Here is a 23,498-nt window from a genome sequence, read left to right on the forward strand (position 1 = left end):
AACATCCAGAGCACTGAGACATGTGATGTCTCATAACATATCACATAAAATTATTGGTTGATATCAGTATATGTACATTATGCATTTCCATGTGTATGTGTGGAAAGCTATGGATGTAATTATAATAATTATAGTAATCAAGCATTTTTATTTTCACCATTATTGACAGTTTTTGAAAATGAAAACAACCTAAAAAACCCCATAAAATAAGTAAATAACAAGAAAAAAGGAATGAAAATGACAAAGATCTAAGGAAATGTGGGTTATTTGCAATATGTTAGACATATATTTTGGCAGCAGATGTGATATTTAAAGTGTTTATTCACTTTGGAACAACAAAGCCTGTCTTATCTCTCTATGATGCCAAGTACCTTCCTAATTATGTTGTCTTTTGCATACAGTAAGCATATATACTGCACACAAGCAATAAAAGAGCTGGTGTGATGTGACACTCATTCTACCCTACGATTATAATAGTGCAGGACACGTGTACAATGGTCTGATAGATCATATAAATGTTTGACTTTGATGATAGTTAAAGGATTAAGATGGAAATGAAAGATATTGTCTTTATGCTTCATTCATGGTGATACTGACATTACTAACCTCTTTCAAGAACAGGCTCATTCATCTGCTGATGCATATTAATCATATGAATGGCCATCCTAATGTGCTGGGACACTATGTTGCTCTCTGTCATGCTCATGCTACATACATGTAATCCCATGAAGCACAACCAGTATTGAGGGACACATACACACACACATGCCCTAGATAGTTGATTGAATCTAATCTAGGCCATCCTCATCCCCCCCTAAACACGTGACAAGCACCTCAGGTAGCAAGCTGTGGCATACACATACACACACCCACACATACAAACACACACACACACACACACACATATACACACGAAGAAACTCACAACACACACGAACAGACTCCAAAACATTGCAGGGAGAGTAGAAAAACCTGCTGGAGACTGCAGAGCTGCAAATCTGGTGTCTGTATAATGATTCCGGGAAAGCTCTTTAAGTAGTGGGCCAGGGGAGACACTGACATTCATGAGAAGAAGATGAAGAGAGAAAGAGGGAGTGAAGGAGAATAAAGAAAAAAGAAGAAGAAAGTGTGGAGGGTGAGGTAACTCAAGGACATTCTGCCTGCTGCTGTGCTTTGCTGCTACAGAGCATGCTGCAGACTAGCAAGAGCTTTCCTTGTGGGCTGTATTATGTAAGACCTTAGTGTGACAGACAGATACACTCTACATACACACCATCAGACACACACGAACACACATTCACATAACAAACACACACACGCTCAGGCCAATGTGCACGTGTAGACTCACATTCTCACACGCACTGATGTACACAAGCAGGCACAAACACGCAGTAGCTGTAGTCAAACATTCTAAGCACGTAAATCTAAATTCACACTGAGCTTAAAATTCTACTGCAGTTTGCCACAAGTGATTAACGCTCTTTTTGCCTCAGTAAAAGACAAAACAGAATAGAACAGTATGGATGTACTGAACAGAGACAATAAAATGTCTGGTATATTTCATGTATTTTAAAATATGTTTTTGACATACCCATCTTAGCCTTCAGTTAAAAAGGCCTATAGGGTATTTATCAACCATCTGGCAACCACCGGTCACAAGGGAAAAACGTGTATTCCCTGGCCAGCTGGTGAGTGATTGCGGGAGGTTACTGGCTCATACTGGGTGAAGTCAGTCATAACACTAATGCACTAAAACTCTCCTTTCGATTGCTTTGATTATAACCACCTTCGGTCACCCAGAGTTTGCATGAAAGACACCAACTTGTCTGCAAACATTTGCCACTTGAAAAGGTGTGATACACACTGGAAAACTGGAACATTTTATTTCGGAGTCTTACCACTGCAACCAACACATTTCAAAAGACTTTTGGTTTGTGTAGCATTTTTAACAGTTTCGCTATTGCTTAGCAAGTAGTTTGCTACTGTTTTGCAGCTGTGTCAGCATCTGCCATGCAAACTGTTATCAAAGCATTCACAAAGAGGCTTTTCAGTGCAGCACTGTATACCTCATGAAGTCTGCTAGCAACTTCCAGCAATAACTCACAACCAGTCTAAGAATACCCATTTTTCCCTCAAAAACCGTGGTTACTAGATGGCCAGTTGTTGTTGTTTATTTATTATTATTAGAGGGGAATTGTGAGAAAATTGCTTGTCATCACTATAAGGTTTCCCGGCAATCCAACACCCCACCCCCCGAAAAAAAGTGTATCACGCAGATGATAAAGAAAAATATAAAAGTAGCTTGCAGCTTGCCTTTTTTTTTTATATTTTTGTTTATGCACAAAAAAATGAGACATTTTAATTTGTGAATTTTAGAGGCTATGGCATTTAAAAAAAACATTGAGTATAGCCAGGCTGACTCCCTCCCCCTCCACTCCATTTATTTCCATTTATATATTTCTAAAATAGTGGAATAGTACTTCATGGAAATATTTTTTACCTAAATCAGAGAATAATAAAACAAAACAAAGCAAAAAATCAAGCCATCATTAAGCAACAACTTTTTAGAAACAACTTAAACTCAATCTTGTGTTATAAATCTGAAAAGTGTTGTTCACACGCTTTTCTGTGCATGTATTGAGGCAAAAATCAAAATGCCAGATGTAGTACTGCAGAATAAAACAATATTATGTTGAGTGTGTTTTTGGACTTGTTTTGTTAATTTGAATAAACAATGCAGATGGCATTACTTTATAATAAAAGCAAAGCATGTCTTAAGCAATATATTATTCATCAAATGAACATGGTTTGAAGATTTCATCAATAGTAAGTATTCTTCATTAAATATGTGTAAATTAAAAAAAGGTATTGTAAAAAATACAGTTGAAAATAATTTTATATCAGTGTGTCTAAGAGTCATGTGTTGGCTTTAAATAGTTTTTGTTGTATTCTTTTTTATTATTGTTTTTAATATATTAATTATTGTTATTATATATTTAAGCAATTAGCTGATTTGTTGCCTAGCTTTTGTGTGACTACCTAATGTATCATTTGATTATCTTCCAGACTTTTCAAGAGCAGTTTTGAAAACGTCTGACGATGGGCTCTAGCCAAAGATGTTTTGAAGAGAAAAAAGAAAAAAACAACTCACCAAAGACAGTCCTGGCAGGGACAGATTCTCTGTTGAGCCAGAAAGACACTTGGGAGAGGATAACTGTCATGATGCAGGGTAGGTATGTCTGGATCACAAAGTAACCAATTTTCCTCTTCAGGTGGAAGTGGGTTGTCATCACAACATATTCTCCTGTTGTTCACAGACAGAAAGCATTGAACATTTAAAATAATTAAAAAAACTTTACTTATGGACACCAGATTGAAGTACCTAGCCATGGTTTTTATCAACACAGAAAGAGCTTTTATAATGCATTTAGTTCTTTTGATATGGAGCAATGCAATTTGGCATCTCTTTAACACAGAGCCCTAACTGCCATATTCTAAAGTAACATTGTGATGGAAATAGTGTTGGCTTTATGTTCCTTTATGATTTCACAGAAAGCCAAGAGTATTCCCTAAGATATAAGCACAGATTCTTAGACAATTACCTGAGAGGATTGACCTGAAGATGCAGAAATCAATTAAAAACTATCTTGTAGTGTACATAATGATTTAAGTTTTGGGAAAAAGTTAAGGTTTTAGCTGTTAAATTGGGAAAATAACAGTCTGTTTTTGGAATTATTGTGTATGTTTCATGAGTGTTAACACCGCTGCTTTGGTTTACTTCTTAAGGCTGAGACTGACCAGCGGTGGCCAGGCCAATCCCACGTAGTGATCTACAAATTAAGCTAGAGACCTGGTTCCCATTTTGTTAGCAAACTAGCTAGTGTTGATAAGGTAGAAAATAGTTCTGGTAAAACAAATACACAAACAAAAAACAAACAAATCACTACGAGATCGAAAAGCAATCAGTTTTAATGATAGCAAATTGTTATTTGCTGAGTGAGTTGATGAGCCTGGCAGTACATCTTACTCCCGTCTCTCTGTATCTGTCTACCCTTAGCTTCACCGAGCTAGGTTACATATGTTTCCAGGCAATATTTCCAGCCTGGAAACATCTTTTTATTTTCATTCATTTTGTTTTGTTGCCTGACAAATGTCAAAGCAAGTAAAACTATCTGTTGAATTTCATGAAGAGCATTATTTATACACTGTGGTCATATGTACATGTACAAGCATTAGTTTAGCCACACCTGACCGAACATGGAGTCAAACTTATCTCAATCTCAGCAGATCAACTAATGTCATCTTTACATCAGCTTTTATACATCCAACTAGGAAATCTCATATAGGATGCACCATTTAACTTGTTTCAAGCTGCCTACATCAGCTTTATACTTTGCAACCCAGCTCCACTGGCTATTTTAATCAGTAGTTTTAATCAGTTGATGTCTGCTACCTCTGCTTCCAGTTTTCCACATACAGTGGTGTGAAAAAGCGTTCCTGATTTTCAGTTTTTTTGTATGTTTGTCACATTTAAATGTTTTAGATCTTCAAACTAATTTAAATATTAAACAAAGATAACATAATTAAACACAAAATTCCGTTTTTAAATGATGATTTCATCGATTAAGTTATCCAAACCTACATGGCCCTGTGTGGAAAAAGTGATTGCCCCCCTTCCTACCCCTGTCAGAGCATAGATTAACTATGGTGTATCACATGTTCTGAATTTTTCTTGCAATTTCTCAAAAAGGTTACAAAGCCATTTTTTTAAGCTTTGAGAGCCATTATCCACATATGGCAGAAACGTGGAACAGTGGTGAACTTTGCCAGGAATGGCCAGCCAACCAAAATTACTGCAAGAGTACAGTGAGGACTCAACCAAGAAGTCACAAAAGACCCCAGAAGAACATGCAAAAAACTGCATGGCAGATCTGCATGGCAGAGTTCCAAGACGAAAACCACTGCTGAGCAAAAGGAACATCAGAACATCAGCAGCAGAACAATGATTCAAAACAGCAAGCCAAGCTCTTACTGGCTTAGGAAAAACAAAATGAAGACTTATGAGTGGCCTGGTCAGTCCTGACCTAAATCTGATTGAGATGCTGTGGTATGACCTTAAAAAGGTAGTTCATGCTTGAAAACCCTCCAGTGTGGCTGAATTACACCAAATTTGCAAAGATGCTCCACAGCACTGTAAAATACTCATAGCCAGTTATTGCAAAAACTTGATTGCAGTTGTTACTGCTAAGGGTAGCCAAAACCAGGAATTGGGTTTAGGGAACAATCACTTTTTCACACAAGGCCATGTAGGTTTTGATTTTTTTCCCCCTTAATAATAAACACCTTTATTTAGAAACTGTATTTTTGTTTACTTGTGTTATCTTTGTCTAATATTTAAATTTATTTGATGATCTGAAACAAACAAGTGTGACAAACATATAAAAAAATAGGAAATCAGGAAGGGGCAAACACTTTTTCACACCACTGTACATGCACATGGAAGGGGAATGGTGGGGAATAGTACTCTCTCTACCTTTTTGCTTTGTGTTCAAGAAAAGAGCCATGGCATAAATAATGGCAGATGGAGAGAATTGTCTTGTTTTGACATAAGTGGTCCTGACTGGAATAAACCTGATTTTACAGTGATTATATAGTCTCTATCACTACTAGACATCAGGCACTAAAAAGGACCATATCTCTAATGCAGTTCATTCTGTATTGACAAAACTATTCAAACTTATTGATAAAGCTATTAAAATTAGAGCGTGGACTCTGCACTTTATTTATTAGCCATTATTTGAAATCTCAATTGCACTTACTAATGTGAATGCCACATGAACACTGGGTGTTTTCACACCTCTGGTTTTTAACTCTGCTTAAATCAGGTTCATTTTCTTCCTTGCTACAACTCATTTGGGCAGGTGGGAGCACAGTTAATGTGCTTGGGTGTGGCCCACAACAACCACATCAAGGTGCTTAAAATGATGTGGTCTAGGTTTGGTAACAAAATAAACTCTTTGCTTGTGGTGTGAACATGATCAGACTTCCAAACCTGCAACATGATACTGTAAATGATGACTATAAAATCTCCTTTTCTGCTCAGTCGTCTGACTTCATAAACATCTTATAGTATAGTACAGAGCAAGATAGTATTTTCATGTTTCTTACAAGTAAATTTGGCATTTTCCTAGAATAGTTTTATCTAGCTCAGATATTTTACATTGTCATGAAAACATATTAACACTGTTGTTGTCTCATGTTAAAGTACATAGCAGTGACTAGAACACAAAGCCCTGTTCCTTTTCTTGTTCCCACTTCAGATACAGGTGAACAATCACAAGGTTAAGTGATGGATTTTTCTTTGTTTGATTTTTTTTTTTTTTGTGAAAATAAACCACCAATTGGAAAATGCTCCAAATTACCAAACTCATCAACAAATTTGTACCAGCAAAACAAGTACAAGATTGAAATAGCTCATAGAGTCTGTCTATGTGCTATAAATGCTTTGCTGTATTTTGCCCTTCTGCTTCTGTTCAGTTTTTTTGTTTTTCTTTGTTTTTTTGTGCTTTAGATTTATTGGCATGGTTTGTCATGGTCATACTTTTCACATAAACAGCAGTAGGACTTAAACTGGGCATAAGAATGCATTGATTTTGAGGTTTTCCAGAGACCCAAATAACTAAAACAAAGAAAAAAATAATAATAAGATGGTATTAAATCACTTGGGGGCCTGCTTCCAGTAAAACAAGCAAAGGATGGAGGCCTGGGGTTAAGCATTACTTTTTATTTCCAGCAGCTAACATCACTGCAAACAGGTCACCCATTTTATGCTGCGACTAATTTTTGCCAGTATCAATCAACCAAAATGAGGTGGATGGAAAAAAGATGTGGTGGCCAGTAGGGAAATAAGTATGTGGGACATAGTCTGTCATTTGTGAGGCTCAAAGTGATGCTACTACAGATGCCAATGCATTGATGCAGTTCTCAAAATTTGCAAATTCAGACTGTCTACACCATCCTTTGAGCATGAAGAAATAATTAACAAGAAGACCTCGAGAGGATAACAAAAGGGTCTACATCGCTCTTTATGTATTGATCTTTCCCAGCAAACAAATGCCATGTGAATATTAAAATGTCTAGTAACTGAAGAAAAAATCCCTTAAAACAGATTCATTTATTTTACAACAGACCAATTAATGAAGAGCGGACTACAACCAAAATGACACCTACCTGTGCTGGACTGGACCACACCAGAATCCACACTCTGCCCCATCAGATCATACTGGTTTAATCTGGATCCATCCTCTGCCACCACTACAGACTGGGCAGCCCCTCTAGTCCACACATACACCACCTCAGCTCTAGTGTAGGCATCTGACAAGAAACAAAAGAGTAAGAAGTTATGAATTATTGTCCTCCTGGTGTCTGCCGTCCCTTGCTGCCTTGAACATTATATTTTTGGAGCTGCCAGGGATACCAGGTGGAAAAAAAGATAAATCTGAAGTGATGTCTTGCTCTTAATTCTTCATGTCCTACTTCATCTCATTTTGTATCATCCTGTCTTCTTGTCTGCTATTCTCTCATCTTAGCACCTCAGTGCTGTCTATCATGGCTTATTTGCTATCCAAGCACATTATCCCCCTTTTTTATCCAGTGAGTTTCCACAGACCTTATAAAATATTTTTTCCAATTATCTTTATTATTATTATTTTTTGTCTATGGCCTATATATATTTTATATCTTCTCACATGTGTTATAATGTGAGTTGATGTTGTGTCACATTATGTCATGACACATCATGTCATCTCTCAATTTATAAGAAAACAAGCAAACAACCTCCCATCAGGACAACATGACCTTAAACCAGACAAGTCAGTCTATTCTTCCCTCCCGCCACCCAACCTGTCAAAGCTGCAGTGTGGCTCCACCACTGCAGAGAAAAGGATGGCTCAACTGCAGACTGCAGCATAAGGAAGAGAGCTCATCACTAAAATATTTAGGGAGTGAGTTCAATTTAAAAGCAGTTAAGGCTTGGTCCTCTCAGTCACGCTGTGCAGCTGTCTGAAAAGTGGCACAGAGACGGTGTTACATTCACTTCTCTATCGGCTTAGTTTTGCCACGTTCATATTTTTTTTTCTTGATATTCTTTATTTGTGTCTCTTTTCTTCTTGTTTTGTTTTTTCAAATGTAATATAGGGTACAGGTAGCTGTTACCAGTGAACAGTTGGCAAGGTACTCTGACAATACTATCTAGAGTACTCCAATAAACACAGGTCTACACTTCGCATGTCTAGCAGGATAAGCAACAAACTCAATTTCAAAAATATTTGGGATGCTGTAAAAAATGTTGATAATAACAAAATGTAGTGATTTGCAAAATCTAATAATTTGAAAATCATTATTCACAATACAATGCCGTAATCATATGTACGATTTTAAGGAAAAACAGGTAATTTTGAATTTCATGACAACAATTTATCTCGAAAAAGTTGGGACAGGGACATGTTTACTATGTTTACCACTGTGTACCATCCAATTATCTTTTAAAAAGTCCATAAGCATCTAAGACCTGAGGAGACCAAGTAACCTTTGGTCTCCAAGATGTTAGCAAAAGATCCTTTAAGTCCAGTAGCGAGGTGAGGACTCCATGGATCGGACTTGTTTGTTCAGCACATCTCACAGATGCTTGATTGGATTAAGATCTGGGGAATTTGGAGGTCAAGTGAACACCTCAAACCCATTGTTGTGCTCATCAAACTATTCCTGAAACATGTTTGCTTTGTGTTAGGGTACAAAAATCCTCCTGAAAGAAGCCACAGTGATCAGGGAATGACCTTTCCATGAAAGGATCTAGATGGTCTGCAGCAATTCTTGGGTAGCTACGTGTCAAAGTAACATCCACATGGATGTCAGGACCCAAGGTTTCCAGGCAAAACATTGTCCAAAGCATTCCATAGTCCATCTTGGTGCCAGGTGTTCCCCAGGTAAGCAACACACATGCACCAAGTCCACACATCCACATGATGTAAAAGAAAACATGATTCATCAAACCAGCTCCTCTGTTCTTCTTCATTTTTGGTGCTTTCAGTGGTGGACAGGGATCTCTTCAGATTTTATAAATCTTGTGATATTATGTACTAGTCTGCAGCTATGAAGCCCCATATGTAACAAACTGTGATGTATGGTGTGTTCTGACACCCTTCTATTAGAACCAGCATTAACTTTTTCTGCATTTTGAGCTACAGTACCTTGTCTGGTGAACCAGTCCACAAGCGCTAGCCTTCGCTCCCCAAAATCATCAGTGAGCCTTGGCCATTCATTACCCTGTCTTTGATTCACCACTGTTCCTTCATTAGACCACTTTTGATAGATACTGACCATTGGAGACCGGGAACACCCAAAAACAGCTGCAGTTTTGAAGATCCTCTGACCGATTTGTTTAGGCATCAAAATGTGGCCCTTGTCAAACTCACCCAAATCCTTATGCTTGCCCATTTTTCCTGCTCCTAACATGTCAACTTTGAGGACAAAATGTTCACTTGCTCATTACCACATCACACTCACTGACAGGTACTATAATCAGGAGATAATCGTTGTTATTCACTTTACCTATCAATGGTCAGAATTCTATGCCTGTATTTACTATGCAGTTTAGCATGGTCTTGGTGAAATATGTAAGGCCTTTATTTGTATTAATAGACAGCAATTTCTATAAATTTTCCTGACCCAAAGATCACAGACATCCTAGATTTATTTTTGGACTTGCCCCTTGCGCACAGAGATTTCTCCAGATTTTATAAATCTTGTGATATTGTGTACCGTAGATGCTGGGGTATCCATGAAATTGTTCCACAATTTGTAGACAGTTTTGGAGATGGTCAATCTCTGCCTGTCTTTAGTTCTGGGAAATTGTGCCTCTACAACATGCTTTTTTAAATATACCCAGTCACTGTTACTGATCTGTTCTCAATTAACCCAAATAATTTCAAAATGTTCTTTCAGTTATTTGTTTTTAGTACCATTTATTTTTGCCCTATCCCAACTTTTATAACACATGTTGCTTCCATCAACTTTAAAGTGAACTAATATTTTCCATCAAATAGCATACGGTCTCAGTTCAAACACTTAATGTTTTCTAGTTTTTTAAACTGAAGGAAATAGGGCTTTAATGGATTTGCAAATCATTGCATTTTGTTTTAATTTCCACAGGATTACACAGTCTAGCAAGCTTTTTGAAACCTAGCTTGTGTAAGATTATAAGTGACAACAGAGGCTACTTACAGCTGCCAAACTTCAATGGACAAGCATGAGCATCCATAGGGAAGTCCTCTAGATGCATAGGACATTCTGCTCTTACTGTAAGCCTAGAAGATGTTTACAAACACATGGGCAGTGTATTAGAAAAAAAACAGTGTATAGAGGAAAACAGAGCATGTGGCAAAGCCAGCAGAAAAATAATGAAAGTGTGATGACAGTAGAATTAAGGCAGAATGACAATTCATTACAGTTAGGCACAAGAAACATGTGGTATACTATTCTTCTTTCCAGTCTGTTGGGACCAGCGCCTGTTGAACGAAGCTGTACTACTTTTCCCCAAACCAACAGAAATGCTCCAGTTCCCTGAGCTGTGAGTTTCTATTTCCTGACAGCCTGGTGAAAAACAGCATGTCAGGCCACCCGTGACACACTAATCTCCCATCTATCCCTCATCTCACTCATCTGTGACAGCAATATGGGCTCCGCCTATCACCCCTCCCTCTGCTAGTAAACATGTTGAAACAAATGCTTTATGATCCTTGCTTTAGACATCTCACATTAACATCAGTCTGTTTTGTGCATCGAGGTTTGCACTGTCATAAATGTTTTTTTTTTTAACCAACTCTGGGGAAGGATACCGAGGTGTCACACCTTATCAACTCGATGGTTCATGCGGTATCTCCAAAGTAATAAATCATAATATGGTTAAAAAGTAAATAAATAAATAAAAATGTATTTTCCTGACGAATGCTATTGCAGTTACAATGACATTAACATCTGTGCTGGAAATTTATGGTGCCTTACCGTAATACAGACATTAAAATGCAAGCATTGAAACACTTCATCAATGTAACAGAACATAGAAATAAAAATATAGTTGTATGGTAAATCATATTTGTGTAAAAGGAGCCAAAACAAGTATATTCCTTATATTAAATGGGGTAGAAGCAGTGCACATAAAACATTAACTCAGATAACACTGTTGACAGCTCTTTCCTGAACACAGTGACTTGTAACATGAAGCCTTTTTTTCCCAGTATTTTATACCTGTTAACACATTCTAATGCCAAACACCAAGACCTGACCTATAGCAAGTATTGCATTTGCAAGTTTAGCTAAAGCTTGACAAAATCCAATGATGACCACCAAATCCATTAAAACTACATGAACAAAGACAACCCTGGATGACATTATCTTTCATTATTATGACCATGGCATTTAAAATTTATTATGAATCAATTAAATATAAATTTTTACTTATTAATACACCAAATGTGTCTTGACAAAAAAAAAAATTAAATAAATAACGGGCTGTTGTGTCTGAGTCGTGTGCTATAAAAGGTTTCTAGCTGGACACAGAAATTACAAAACCTTATTACTGGTTTATGGTGCCTTGTCACTGGGGCAGTACCGTTTGATGTGCTGCTGTTGTGTCCTTGACAGGGGGTAATTATTTGTGGTTTGCATTTTATAGAGCTCAGTCTTAAACCTCTGGTGACAATTTTATACAGTAATGTAAAAAGTACAGAAATGGATCTTCTAAAAAAACTGTAAAATAAGGGAGCATCCATTATTTTACACTGTGCATTTTTATTATCATTTATTCATACACTTGGAAATGCTTTCCTAGTCTTACTTATGAATTACAATGTGCTTATAACACACATGTCTTTAGAATGTGGAAAAAAAAACAGAGCACTGTGCCTTTAGTGAGAGCTCTCCAGTACCTTTTTTACTGCTTGGGAACAAATTTGTCTCTTTTTGACCCTCAAAAAGATACACATACTTACTTTGAGGTCCAGTTATTAGTACTAAGGGATATATCTGTGTGGCTTGCAGCTGTAGGGACTGACATGGACTTTTACTGTCCTCATCAAACTATGTCAGACTTTTTTTTTTTTTTAGATTTATAAATACATGGTCTTGGGAAGGACTGACACAACTAGAACAGGGAGTTCAGAACTAGAAGCGAAACTCTAGGCTAAGTAATTTCACATCATTCCTCACAATTTCTCCACATCAGTATTCCATAACTGAATTCTTCTTTTTCATTTTAGACCATTAAGATCTACTGTTCCTTTAGACCCAATACCTCGTCAAATGATACATGTAATGAAATAATACCAATCTCGCTTTTCAGTCAATCTCAAAACATTATCTAGTTCCTTTTAAAATCTTTATTGCACCAGTGCAGTAGAATACATTGGCCTACCTCATGGTATAAAGTAGTGTGCCTTCCTCTGTAATTCGCAGAAGCTTGTTTGGCATGGTCATGTTGTGTGCCACTGACTTTTTGCCATTGTGGAAGAAAGTATCGGGGGTCCAGATCTTGCTGGCCATCAGGTTGTTGAGACGTAGCACGGCCATGGGGCCTTTGAACTTTAATCTTTCATCCTTCCAGCTTTGTCTGAAGAACACATCAATTGTGTACTCCTACAAGAAGCAGGTGAGGCACAGACAAAAAAAAAAAAACACAAGTCAACAAAAAGTCATGCTCCACCACCTTGTAGCAGTTTTCTTTGTACTTTTACCTTCGGCTGGCTTGAGGAAGATGCTGAGTAATCTAACCTCATTTTTCCCCTGTTGCCATGTTCTCACTTTTCTTCTCTCTCTTTTTTTTCTTCTTTTTGCTTCATGTCACTTTGACTTTCTTATGGTTGGCCTATTTTCCCTGCTGGTAACTGTCTTTTTACGTTAACGGTTTTGCCGAACATATAAAGAATCTAGTGGATGTAAGAACAAGGTTTCCTGGCTGGTGAGTGTATTCTTTTTTTAAAGAACGCCTCCTTTGTACAGTAACTTTGCTGTGTTTCAAACAGTAATATGTGGCTTTGCCTTTCCATTTTCTTATTTTATGCTATTTACATAATTATTGTCTGGTCAGTTTAATGTGCCCTATGCAAATACAGGATCATTAATTATCTGGCCATTTGGTTTTGCATTGTCAGGTAAGTGCCAAAAATGATCATTGTTAGCATTTATCTTTGGGGGGACTTCTTTGCTCAGTAATCTAAATTACACCGGACACAAAAAGGAAGCACTGGACACAAAATTAGGAGGACATTTCATTTTCAAGCCAGCTAATGACTAGCTGAGAGCAGATTTTAATGGTTCCACATGACCGCCCGGCAGAGTAAAGGGAGCCAGTAAAAATTACAGAACAGCGTGGGTTTTTTTTTTGTTCTCCCCCTCCCTTTGCCTCTCAGTTCTCGTAAGATAATTAGTATGAAGTGAAACAGAGCTTCAAGGTAATAAAGCAGGATAGGGAAAGGCTAGAGATGGAGAAAATGTTCCTCAGCTCTTCCTTCTGGCTTTAACAGAAGCAAAATAGTTTTGGCCTGTATGTCAACCAGTGCAATTAACTGAGATTATATCAAACAGAGCAGACACAATTCACGTGCTTATAACAGGAGTGGGGTTTTTTTCAGGGCTGGGTAGTGAGTCGTTTAAATGAGATTAATTGGTTTCTGGTGAACAGAGTAAAGATCACTTGTGTTGGAACAACTCACATTTTGTGTGTGTGTGTGTGTTTTTTCAGGTTGAATGTTAAATAAGACAAAAAAAATAAAAGTGGTTATTAATATTTGTTTGCATTTTGTAGCTTCTTGTAATTTCAGATGGGTTCAAATAACTTGACCTTTCAAACTGCAGAAAAACACAATAAAGTATGACTTGTTTTTAAATCAGGTTAAACTTTAAGCTTGTCATAATCAATCACTCATAATCACAATTTTGCTAGTTATTGTATTGATTTATTCTTAATTATACTTTAGTTCATGAGAATGTTCCAAAATAATGCAAGTAATTTTAGTGTCTATCCTTCAAACTTGTACAAGAAGGATATTTTAGGCTTTTTTTGTAGTATACACTGGTACCACAGCATTTTTGTAGCATGAGCTTGCAAACCATAAACCAGAAAATTTATTTTGCAGGTGACAGTTTTATTAACACATCATAAGTTAATAGAATGAATCTACAAATCAATAGATATTTCACAGTTTAAAGACCACTGTGTCCAGAAAGGCTATAAGGCAGGGCTAAAGATGGAGGGGAGGAATACCAGAAAACTAATGACATTTATAGAGGCGAAAAGAGTCTTACCATGTCATGGTCCGAAACTGGCCCAATACTAGTCACGAAAATGTCAGTCTTGACTTCAGTTACACGCTCTGTTGAAGCAGGAAATTGCTGAGTGAGTGACTATCAGTGGCATTCATTAGCTTCTAACTACCTGTTAATACAAGACCACCTGGCTATAGCCTCTGAAGCACTAAATCTATTCAGAAACATTTTTAGCACTTAGACAAGCACACAAGAAACAAACAAAAAAACAAAACATTTAAAAAAAATGTCCACTTTGGATGTCAATAACCATTTCTATTGTTATTGGTTTCAGTGTCAGCTCCATTACCCGGACAGAGGTTTAATCTCTTAATAAATTTGTGCATTGCTGCATTGTTGGAAATGTGCCATTCTAGTCCCATAATGCTGATAGCCAAAATGGGACCACTGGGGATTCTTTTGGAATGGGCTGCAGAGAGCATGTGTGCGTGTGTGTGCGTGTGTGCGTGCGTGCGTGCGTGTGTGTGTGTGTGTGTGTGTGTGTGTGTGTGTGTGTGTGTGTGTGTGTGTGTGTGTGTGCGTGCGTGCGTGCGTGTGTGTGTGTGTGTGTGTGTGTGCGCGCAAGGTTTAGTTTTTTGTGATTGTGAAACTGAAATGTGGCAGCATGATTTATGAATGATACCCATCATAATCCATAATTTCTTCCCCTTGGCTGCTGAACTTCCAGCAGGCGTTGTTTTATTCGCCTGTCTGTTTGATGCCTGCTGCATCATACTGTGCAATCCTCAGTGTCCTTCACACACTAATTCTCACATCATCACTCCCTCCTTTCCCTTTTACTCTCTGTTTTTCTTTCTTTATCTAGTTTGCACCTTTTCATTTCCTGGATTTGTCCTTGAATTCCTGCCATTTTGCTTCCGTCTTTTGTCAATGGATAGTTGACAATAGAAGGAACAAACACGCACAAAAGCAGGATAGAAGGGCCAGGTCTCAGATTCTTTTACCTTTTAAAGTCTGACACTTACTGCAAGCTCACCTCCGTAACATTTAAACATTTGGATATTATTCTATTGCAAGTTAAAAAAAAAGACAAACAGCAGCCATTATGTGGGACAAAATATATGCAATGACTTGGGTTTACTGACCTCCTAGTCCAGGCCTGAGGCGATTGTCATAGCCATCCAGAAGGCTGTCTAAGATCTTTGTGAAGACTGTAGTGTTATCTTTCTGTTGATCTGTCATGCCGTTCTGCCCAGAGCTGGGAACGCAAAGAATAAGATTTAAAGTCACAGCTAGAATCCAAAACCACAGTCAGAACTATCAACTGTGTGAGAACAAACTGTATTATAAATCAAAGGGGGAAGAAGGACGGTTTCAGCTTTGTAGTTAATGCACATGGGTAGCGTAAATGCAGCGTGAATCACATTGTGATAACACAAAGAAAACTCAGCCAAATCCTATATGACACTGACAAATTTAGCTGCTAAATTAGAATTCAGTGTGTGAGCGCGAGTATGAGGTTTCAGATCATATTGATATGAAATAAATAAGCAAGTGATTGTTCAGAGGTGAACTGGAAACGAACGTATCCCATGAGGCCAAGTTTTTCTCTACTATTAGCACATTCTCACTTCCAAGTCATCACTGACGCTTGGTCAGAACCACTTGGCGTAACATGTTCAGACACTATAGCATTACATTCCAAAGCACAGATTACATTTTTGCTAGATGACAAAGTATAGCAACTGAAAAAACTGTCTGGATAAAATAGAACTTGGGCTAGTGGATAGCATTGAAGAGTCCTGTTATTCAGTCTGAATGCAGGAGTTCCAGTTTCTTTGACTTTAGTTTTGAAAAGTAGAATGGGAGGCAGAGCCTTCAGTTTTAAGATTAGGCTTAAAACTTTATTTTGGCTCACATGACCCTGAGACCTCCTTTGGTTACACTGCAATAGGTTTAGGCTGCTGGGGGATTCCCATGATGCACTGAGTGTTTCTTCTTCAGTCACCTTTTTCACTCATGTGTTTATACACCACTCTGCATTTAATTATTAGTTATTATTAATCTCTGGATCCTTTCACAGCATGTCTCTCTCTTGTCTTGATCTCCTCACCCCTAACTGGTCGGGGCAGATGGCTCCCTATGAGCCTGGTTCTGCTGCAGGTTTTTTGCTGTTAAAAGGGAGTTTTTCCTTCCCACATCCGCCAAAGTGCTTGCTCATAGGGGCTTATATGACAGTTGTCGTTTTCTGTTTTTCTTGCATTATTGTAGGGTTTATATCTTACAATATAAAGCACCTTGAAGCAAGTGTTGTTTGATTTGGCCCTATAGAAATAAAATTGAATTGAATTGATTTCAACTAAACATCAGTTTTGACTTATTAGTCTCAGTCACTATATGGTTAGGTTTAGGAATAGAACAACTTTACATGTTAGCCACCTCTCTGCCATTGTCTCATCCCATAACAGTGATGGCACAGCAGGGCGCATTTGGCTATAGTTTTACAGACCACCATGCACAATGACAAATGGCTCAAGGGGTATCCAGTGTGTTAAAATGCTACGCCAAGGGGGGTCCATCCCAAACGTCAGTATGTGTTGACTTGATAGTGAGACCAATTTGGCACTGGATTTATTTATTTATTATTAGTGGGGCGTGTGGGCTGCATAGCATATACCGTATGTGTATGTGCACACACAGCCTTTAGGTACACTCAGCAGAGAAAATAGAGAGTGAAATACAGAGTAGACATAGAGAAACCATAATACATTATTGATGCCTTAATATGGTCTTTTAGATCACAAAGGCCTTGCTGAATGTGCTCTTTGAACAACATGAAACAAAATGCTTAGAGCAATGCCGAAAACACTCACAATCAGTAATTGTTAGAGGAGGGTTTGCATCTCCACACATAAATATTTCAATGCACTCATAATCTGGGATACAGCCCCTAATTACAATGCGTAGCACAAGGACTGCAGTGAAAGAGCACGTGTGTCTATGAAGGAATGCATGCATGTACCATCTGCACCCACAAGCTTCCATATATGATAGCACAATGATTATCTTCAACAGCATATTTTATGCTGCTATCATCTTCTCCTCCTTTGCTGTGCCAAAAGGATTTGGTTTGATTGCATGCAAAATAAACAGCAAGTGTTTGGAAACAAGCTCTGCTAGCTGAACAGCTCCAAGGAGAGAGAGAGGTCATCGAGATTAGTTAGCGGGGACCTGCAAAATGTTGGAGGGAAAACTAGGAGGGATAGCGGGTGGGAGAGTGACGCCTATTAAGAATGGGAGTTAAAGCTTTAATGTATAGTCTAAAAAGACAAAAAACAAGTGAATAGAGACCTGAAAGCCTTGGAAAGGTGAAGATACAGTTTAGACTGCCACAACCACATAGATACATAGCTCTCAATAAAAGCTATAGGTCTGAGGCAGAGCCTGCAGATTTCAACATGAGGTGCTAAGCACTTCTTTCTAAATAAGGATGCACCATCCACATCTGCATGGGTTTTTAAGAGATGGTTAATCTAACTCTGCCTCCAGTTTCCCTTAATTCACAAATGTCCACTTTTCTCTGAAAATTGATAAATAAATTTACAAAAGCATTCAAACTTTAGCGACTGATGAGCAATTTTGTCACCCATAAGCACAGTCGGTAACTGCTTTGAAGATCTGTAATTCAAAATAATACTTTTTTTTCTTTTTTGTTCTGGTCTGAGGAGCCAATTATGTATAAAAACAGACAGCACAAACCGCATCCATGGCACATCAGCTAAGACTATAATAAATCACAGTCTACTCTGCCATAGTTTTGTGTATTTCCCATTTTCACAGTATTTATCTGGTATTTTTCAGATTTGCCAAACTAGAGTAAGACACCCCAAAATATAGCCTTCATCTTATAATCTCCACCAATATAGAATACAAGCCAAGCTCCTTTACGGTCAACAGGTATTTAACAGGATGCAATGAAAATGTTCATAATTGGCAAAATTAATTGGAAAAATTCACTGTCAATCTATCTATAAATCATTTTTCACATTTCTTGAATGACATTTATTTTATCTTAACTTGACAAACTGTGATCTTCATTAGAGACAGATATTTTGTAAGCTATATGTGGGAAATATTTGAGTGTAGAGGTTAGAGTTGTATGTCAAGGACAAGAAAAGAAAACAGAAAAAAGGTGATGTGGAAGAATACACATGTTTATCAGCCAGGGGCTACTTCCTACTGAAACATTGTACACCATCCCCATCTACAGGTCATCTGAACAGCAACAATGCTGCTCACACACTCTCTGCCAGTGTCTCTCTTTCTCTGTTAACCTGTATCTCTCTCTCTCTTTCTCTTTCTCCCTCCTTCGCTCTCTCTATATCTGTCTATCTTGTCAGCCGGATATCTAATTATAAGGCAATTTCTTTCGTTGGCAACATGCTGTAGCAGAGTTCTAGGTCTTCCTGATTACCGTGTCTTGTTGAAATCCCCCAAGGTGTGTATATGTGTGTGTGTGTGTGTGTGTGTGTGTGTGTGTGTGTGTGTGTGTGTGTGTGTGTGTGTGTCCGTCTCTGTGTGTTTGTGTTCGTGATTTTGTATTTGACTTCAAAAAGGGGACTGGATTATACAGTAAATCTTTGTGTGATAATTGCTTTGCAGTTTGCGTTGACAGTTCCTCAGTAAGGTAATGAGTATTTTTAGATTTTCTCTAATGTACAACATATCAAACCCCATGAATCAGACCCTCTATTTGCAAGTCAGTTAGTCAGTGACTTAAAAATACAGAGATACTGCAATTCATCAAATATTTAAAATGGGAAACATTTTATATGTCTTCTGCATGTTCTCAAGGCATGTAAGCTGAGACACAAACTGCATGCTCCATGTGTGTTTTTGTGACATAGAAAAAGCACTCTGGACCATCAAGTCATCTCCAGTGAAGTTAACTGCCTTCCTGGATTATTCAGCTGTGAGGCAGATCCAATCCCTTTAGTTTCTCCAATATTGTACACATGATTTAAAAAGGGGTTAAAGTTCCAATGGTCTTATTTTATATATTACTTGTCCTTTTTGAACGGTTTAATTTGTGTTCTTGAATCCTTAACCATATGCTTGTATGCTTTCCTGCTTTTGAATCGTATTGGAATTAATGCATGGCAGTGTTTCTTTTTTTATTGTGTCATGTCTTTTCAACTTTGCTCTCCCTCTCTGTCCTTGCTGGTTTGCATCAGGTTTAGCTGACGTCCAACACTTCAGTGTTGACACTGAGAAGAAGTGTGTGTAACTCAACCCCCGCTGTCCCTGCAGCCACCATCAAAAAACACATGTGCAATAACCCCTGCCAAATGTCTCTGTGCAACACACACCATCTACTGTACACAACCCAGGACTGAAATCTAGGAATGTAAATGTGTCCTGCATGGCTAGTGAACCAAAAAAAGTGTAACACTGTGATAAAGCCGATAGAGGCTATTTTGGCTTTCATCTTCCCCCCACTATGCGCCACTTAATATTACCACTATGCAATTAAAAGCATGGAGGTGTCCTGTGAGGATGCCCCAGTTACAACCACAGTGAATATGCTTTGATATAGAGGAGCCCAATACACCAAGCAATAGGTAGGAAGACAGACTATCAGCATTTCAGGTGAACAGAACTAGTTACCTCCATGTTTAGCTGATTCACTGGCATATTTACAGTACAAGCCTGTTGACCATTTTGTAAGCAATGACACCAGCTTTAAAAGGTACTTCTGCTTTTTCATAGAAGTGCCCACATTTATTTTTTTATTTTTGCCTGATGCAGTCTGATGTTCAAATCATGATGTGCAATTAGAGTTCCAATAATAGCATGATCGTATGGGCTGTATCTATGCCTACAAGAATGACCACCCTCAACATTGTTTTTTTTTTTCCTCTAACACTGTGCAAGCCTTCAAAACCAAAACATGTTAACAGTGTGAAGACATAAATATGAATCTGTGAGGCATCTTATGCAGATTTATGACTTTAATGATTTGTCCAGTGAATCCAATAGAAATACAGGATATGTGCAATCACAAGTTCAAGTTTATTCTTACCTTTTCCCAAACAGTACGCTGTTGGTAAAAAGCAAGCAAGCCCACAGATACAGAAAGAGCGTCCGGCTGTGTCCACACATGGTTGCAATATGAGGACCTTTCACTGCTGGGGTTCAAAGAGAGAGAGCGAGAGAGAAAAAGAGAGAGAGAGAGAGAATGGACATCATTATCAAGCCATATGAGCCAGTGGCACACCGTCATTCCTAATATTTCAGTGTCAGCAAATAAGATGTGGTAAAACACCAGCAAACATGATTATGGACCAGGATGCTTTATGTGAGGTTTTTTTGGTCCTGACTCTCAACATCACTAACAGATTCACTGACAGCACATGAATCAAAAACCAAATAGCCAAGCCACATGCACTGATGTACTGGGCCATTACATCCAACATTACATCAAAGATTTGACATCAAATTTTGCATTACATGTCACGATGACAGAGCCACATTCTACACCCAAGCCACGAGAGAGATAAGAACTAATCAGCGTTTTGATGACCAAAAAGGCATACAGTGTAAACACATTTCTCATAATTGATGCTTAATCCATATGCATAGGATATGGCTGCATCTGTAGCGCATAATAATTAAGCAGAAATAACAAGGAAACACATCACTGACCACATAACACCCCCCGTGAGCTTGTAGCACCTGTACACAGCCTCCTCTAATACCCTATAATTTGAAACTGCGTTACCGCAGTATTAAACCAAATCGCCCTTAAATACCAATATTTGCATCTTCTCTATTCATTTAGCTGTGGCAGCCGTGTCATAAAGTGTGCAGACGATAGAATGGGTTATTGTGCATGTAGATCACAATGCCCCAAATCACAATCCATTACTGAAAGCATATTCAGTGTGTCCACGAGAGGGCCAGTTAAGTTATTTAAAAAAGCGCTAAAATTTCACAAACGACCATAAAATGGTGCCAAAGAACCACAGCCCAGATAGAAGACAATACCCCTGATACTTGGTTGTGGTGTGCCAAGATGCACAGTGAGCGGGATGCACAGTGAGATGAACATGCACTGCTCTGTTAAAATGAAATGAAATGAAAATAAATCCCGAGGCTGACAAGGACTTGATAAGCGAGGATACTACAGATTAACGAACGGAGGAGAAAATCCCGCATAGGCACACTTTCTAAGTTATTCAGAGGAAATGTCACCCTGTCCCCAACAACATATGAATACATATTTGACACGGACAGACATTTGGCATGCAACTGGCATCGTTGCATGGATGGTCTAAATACATGCATGACGATCCGATTCGTGCGTGGCAGAGTAATTAAGCAAATGTACGTTGATGCTATTTTATTCGGAGCGCTGTCCGTGGTGATGAAACCAAGCTGCCTCCCTTCAAAACATCAAGCAGCTCGTGTTCTCCACAGAAATCATTTTTAAAAATCGCCTAAATCGCTTCTAATTTCGACGGCAAACTGCCCCTTTCTCCCCAATAAAACTCGTCTTCGGTTATAGCGGTGTCCAGCAACAAACCATCCCTTTCTGAATCCGACTGTTCTCTCGCGCTCTTGCCTGACAGAAAGGCGAGAAAAAAACGAAGAAATCACTTACAGCAGATGAGTCGGGGTATATTCGTTGCCCGCTGCCTATATCCTCAAACTTTTACGAATAGCTTTTCTAGCCGGACTGAATGAGAAAAAATCCTCTGTGATCTCAGATCTGACGAATTTTAGCTTGAGGCTGGAGAAGCGGCTGCTGACGATATGCGCAGGTCTCTCTCACTGTTCATTGGTGGTGCCGTAGTGAGTTCAACTCTCAGTCTGTCAGCAGCAAAGAAAAAAAAAGAAAAAAAGGGAGAAATCTTCTGCTAAACTACCAAATCTGGTCTGTGTACCGACATCCCTGTCCAAATTATTGCTGTTCACCGACCGTATCTGTAAATAAAGCGCACAGCAAACAGACTATGTCCAAGCGCAGACTATTTAATTTTAGAATAGGCTGTGCAGACCTAATATAAAGACAAGCCCGCCCATTTTATATGCAGCACAATTTAACTTCCACTGCTGTCGCCCTAATCTCTTTTCACTGGCTGCTAAATAAAAATCCTCTTACATTTTTTTGATTGGAATTCCTTGTTATATTTTCACCATCTCGCTCTCCCTCTCTCCCTGACTCCTACGTGATGATTTCCAAAGAGATTATATTGACATTCATCAAAAAGACCGTCTCACGACCTGAAACAGCTAGGACATCGTATGGACAAGAGTTACGGCCATAAAACGGACAGTGAGTTCTCGCAATGAAGAGAAAAAAATGAATTAAAACAAAACGATGCTATGGCACAGATTCGCGCGCACCAGCGGGGAAAAAAGACACATCCACAATGTTAAGAAAATCGTGTTCCCTCACCAGCTTGCACTGATGACACGAGCTTCTCTCTCTGCAATAAAAAAAAATCCTCCTCGAATCACTCGCCGTCTACTAAAAACCCACGTTTCGCATCGAGACCCCAACACTGTCTCTGTTTACAGCCAAATATTCTGCTGCTACAGCCGCGCCGCTCCAGACTGAGCACAGAACGACGAGGAGCGCTGAGCTGCGTGCATCTGCAAGGGAGGGAAAAAAAAACCGAGCTTATGATAACCGGCGTATATTTTTGTAGTCATCTGCCTATTTACAGTTAAACTACAAATCAGGGGACATTTTCATCACCAAGGACTGTGAAAGAAGGCATAAGTGGAAAGCAAGGGCATTCTTATGGGCAGTTTACATCATATCAGTGTAACTGATGGTCGCATAAGCCTCTTATAAATCCCGGCTGTTGATCCTAGAATGATTTTGACAGAGGAACAACTCTTTTTTTCGCCTTCAGTTTTGACTGGGGGTTTATTTTCATCAGAGCAGGCAGAGTGAGCTGGCAGTGTAGTCACGTCAGTCTGGTCTGCAGTGCAACGTTTCCTCTGTGAGCGTGAGTGAGTGTGTGTATGTGTGTGCCTCCTCACGCGTGGTTAAAGTAGTGCATGTGAGTGATTAGTTATGACGGACGTCATGGGTTTGTATGTCCCCTTTATGTCTGTATTCAATAAGACATGTCTTTCACCTACCTATCTATCAATCTATCTATGAA

General features: G+C 38.6%; 1 protein-coding gene across 5 annotated transcripts in view; it reads right to left on the minus strand.

The window, feature by feature from the left end:
* gabra1 (gamma-aminobutyric acid type A receptor subunit alpha1) overlaps window positions 1–22,975 on the minus strand; it is a 36,257-nt gene extending 13,282 nt beyond the window's left edge. The window contains exons 1-9 of one of the 5 annotated variants that reach the window (XM_003446932.4): window positions 22,781–22,974; window positions 21,983–22,191; window positions 20,402–20,507; window positions 15,465–15,577; window positions 14,359–14,426; window positions 12,470–12,690; window positions 10,282–10,364; window positions 7,231–7,374; window positions 3,152–3,304 (exon numbers count right to left, since the gene is read on the minus strand). In XM_003446932.4, coding sequence (XP_003446980.1) covers window positions 3,152–3,304; window positions 7,231–7,374; window positions 10,282–10,364; window positions 12,470–12,690; window positions 14,359–14,426; window positions 15,465–15,577; window positions 20,402–20,481 — 862 coding nt within the window. In that variant the 5' untranslated portion in view covers window positions 20,482–20,507; window positions 21,983–22,191; window positions 22,781–22,974. The other 4 variants (XM_013272459.3, XM_013272458.3, XM_019364081.2 and 1 more) reach the window with 4 other exon arrangements.
* Between the last annotated feature and the right edge of the window lie 523 nt (window positions 22,976–23,498).

Source organism: Oreochromis niloticus, linkage group LG10 (genome assembly GCF_001858045.2).
Source record: "Oreochromis niloticus isolate F11D_XX linkage group LG10, O_niloticus_UMD_NMBU, whole genome shotgun sequence".
In the NCBI taxonomy this organism is placed as follows: domain Eukaryota; kingdom Metazoa; phylum Chordata; class Actinopteri; order Cichliformes; family Cichlidae; genus Oreochromis; species Oreochromis niloticus.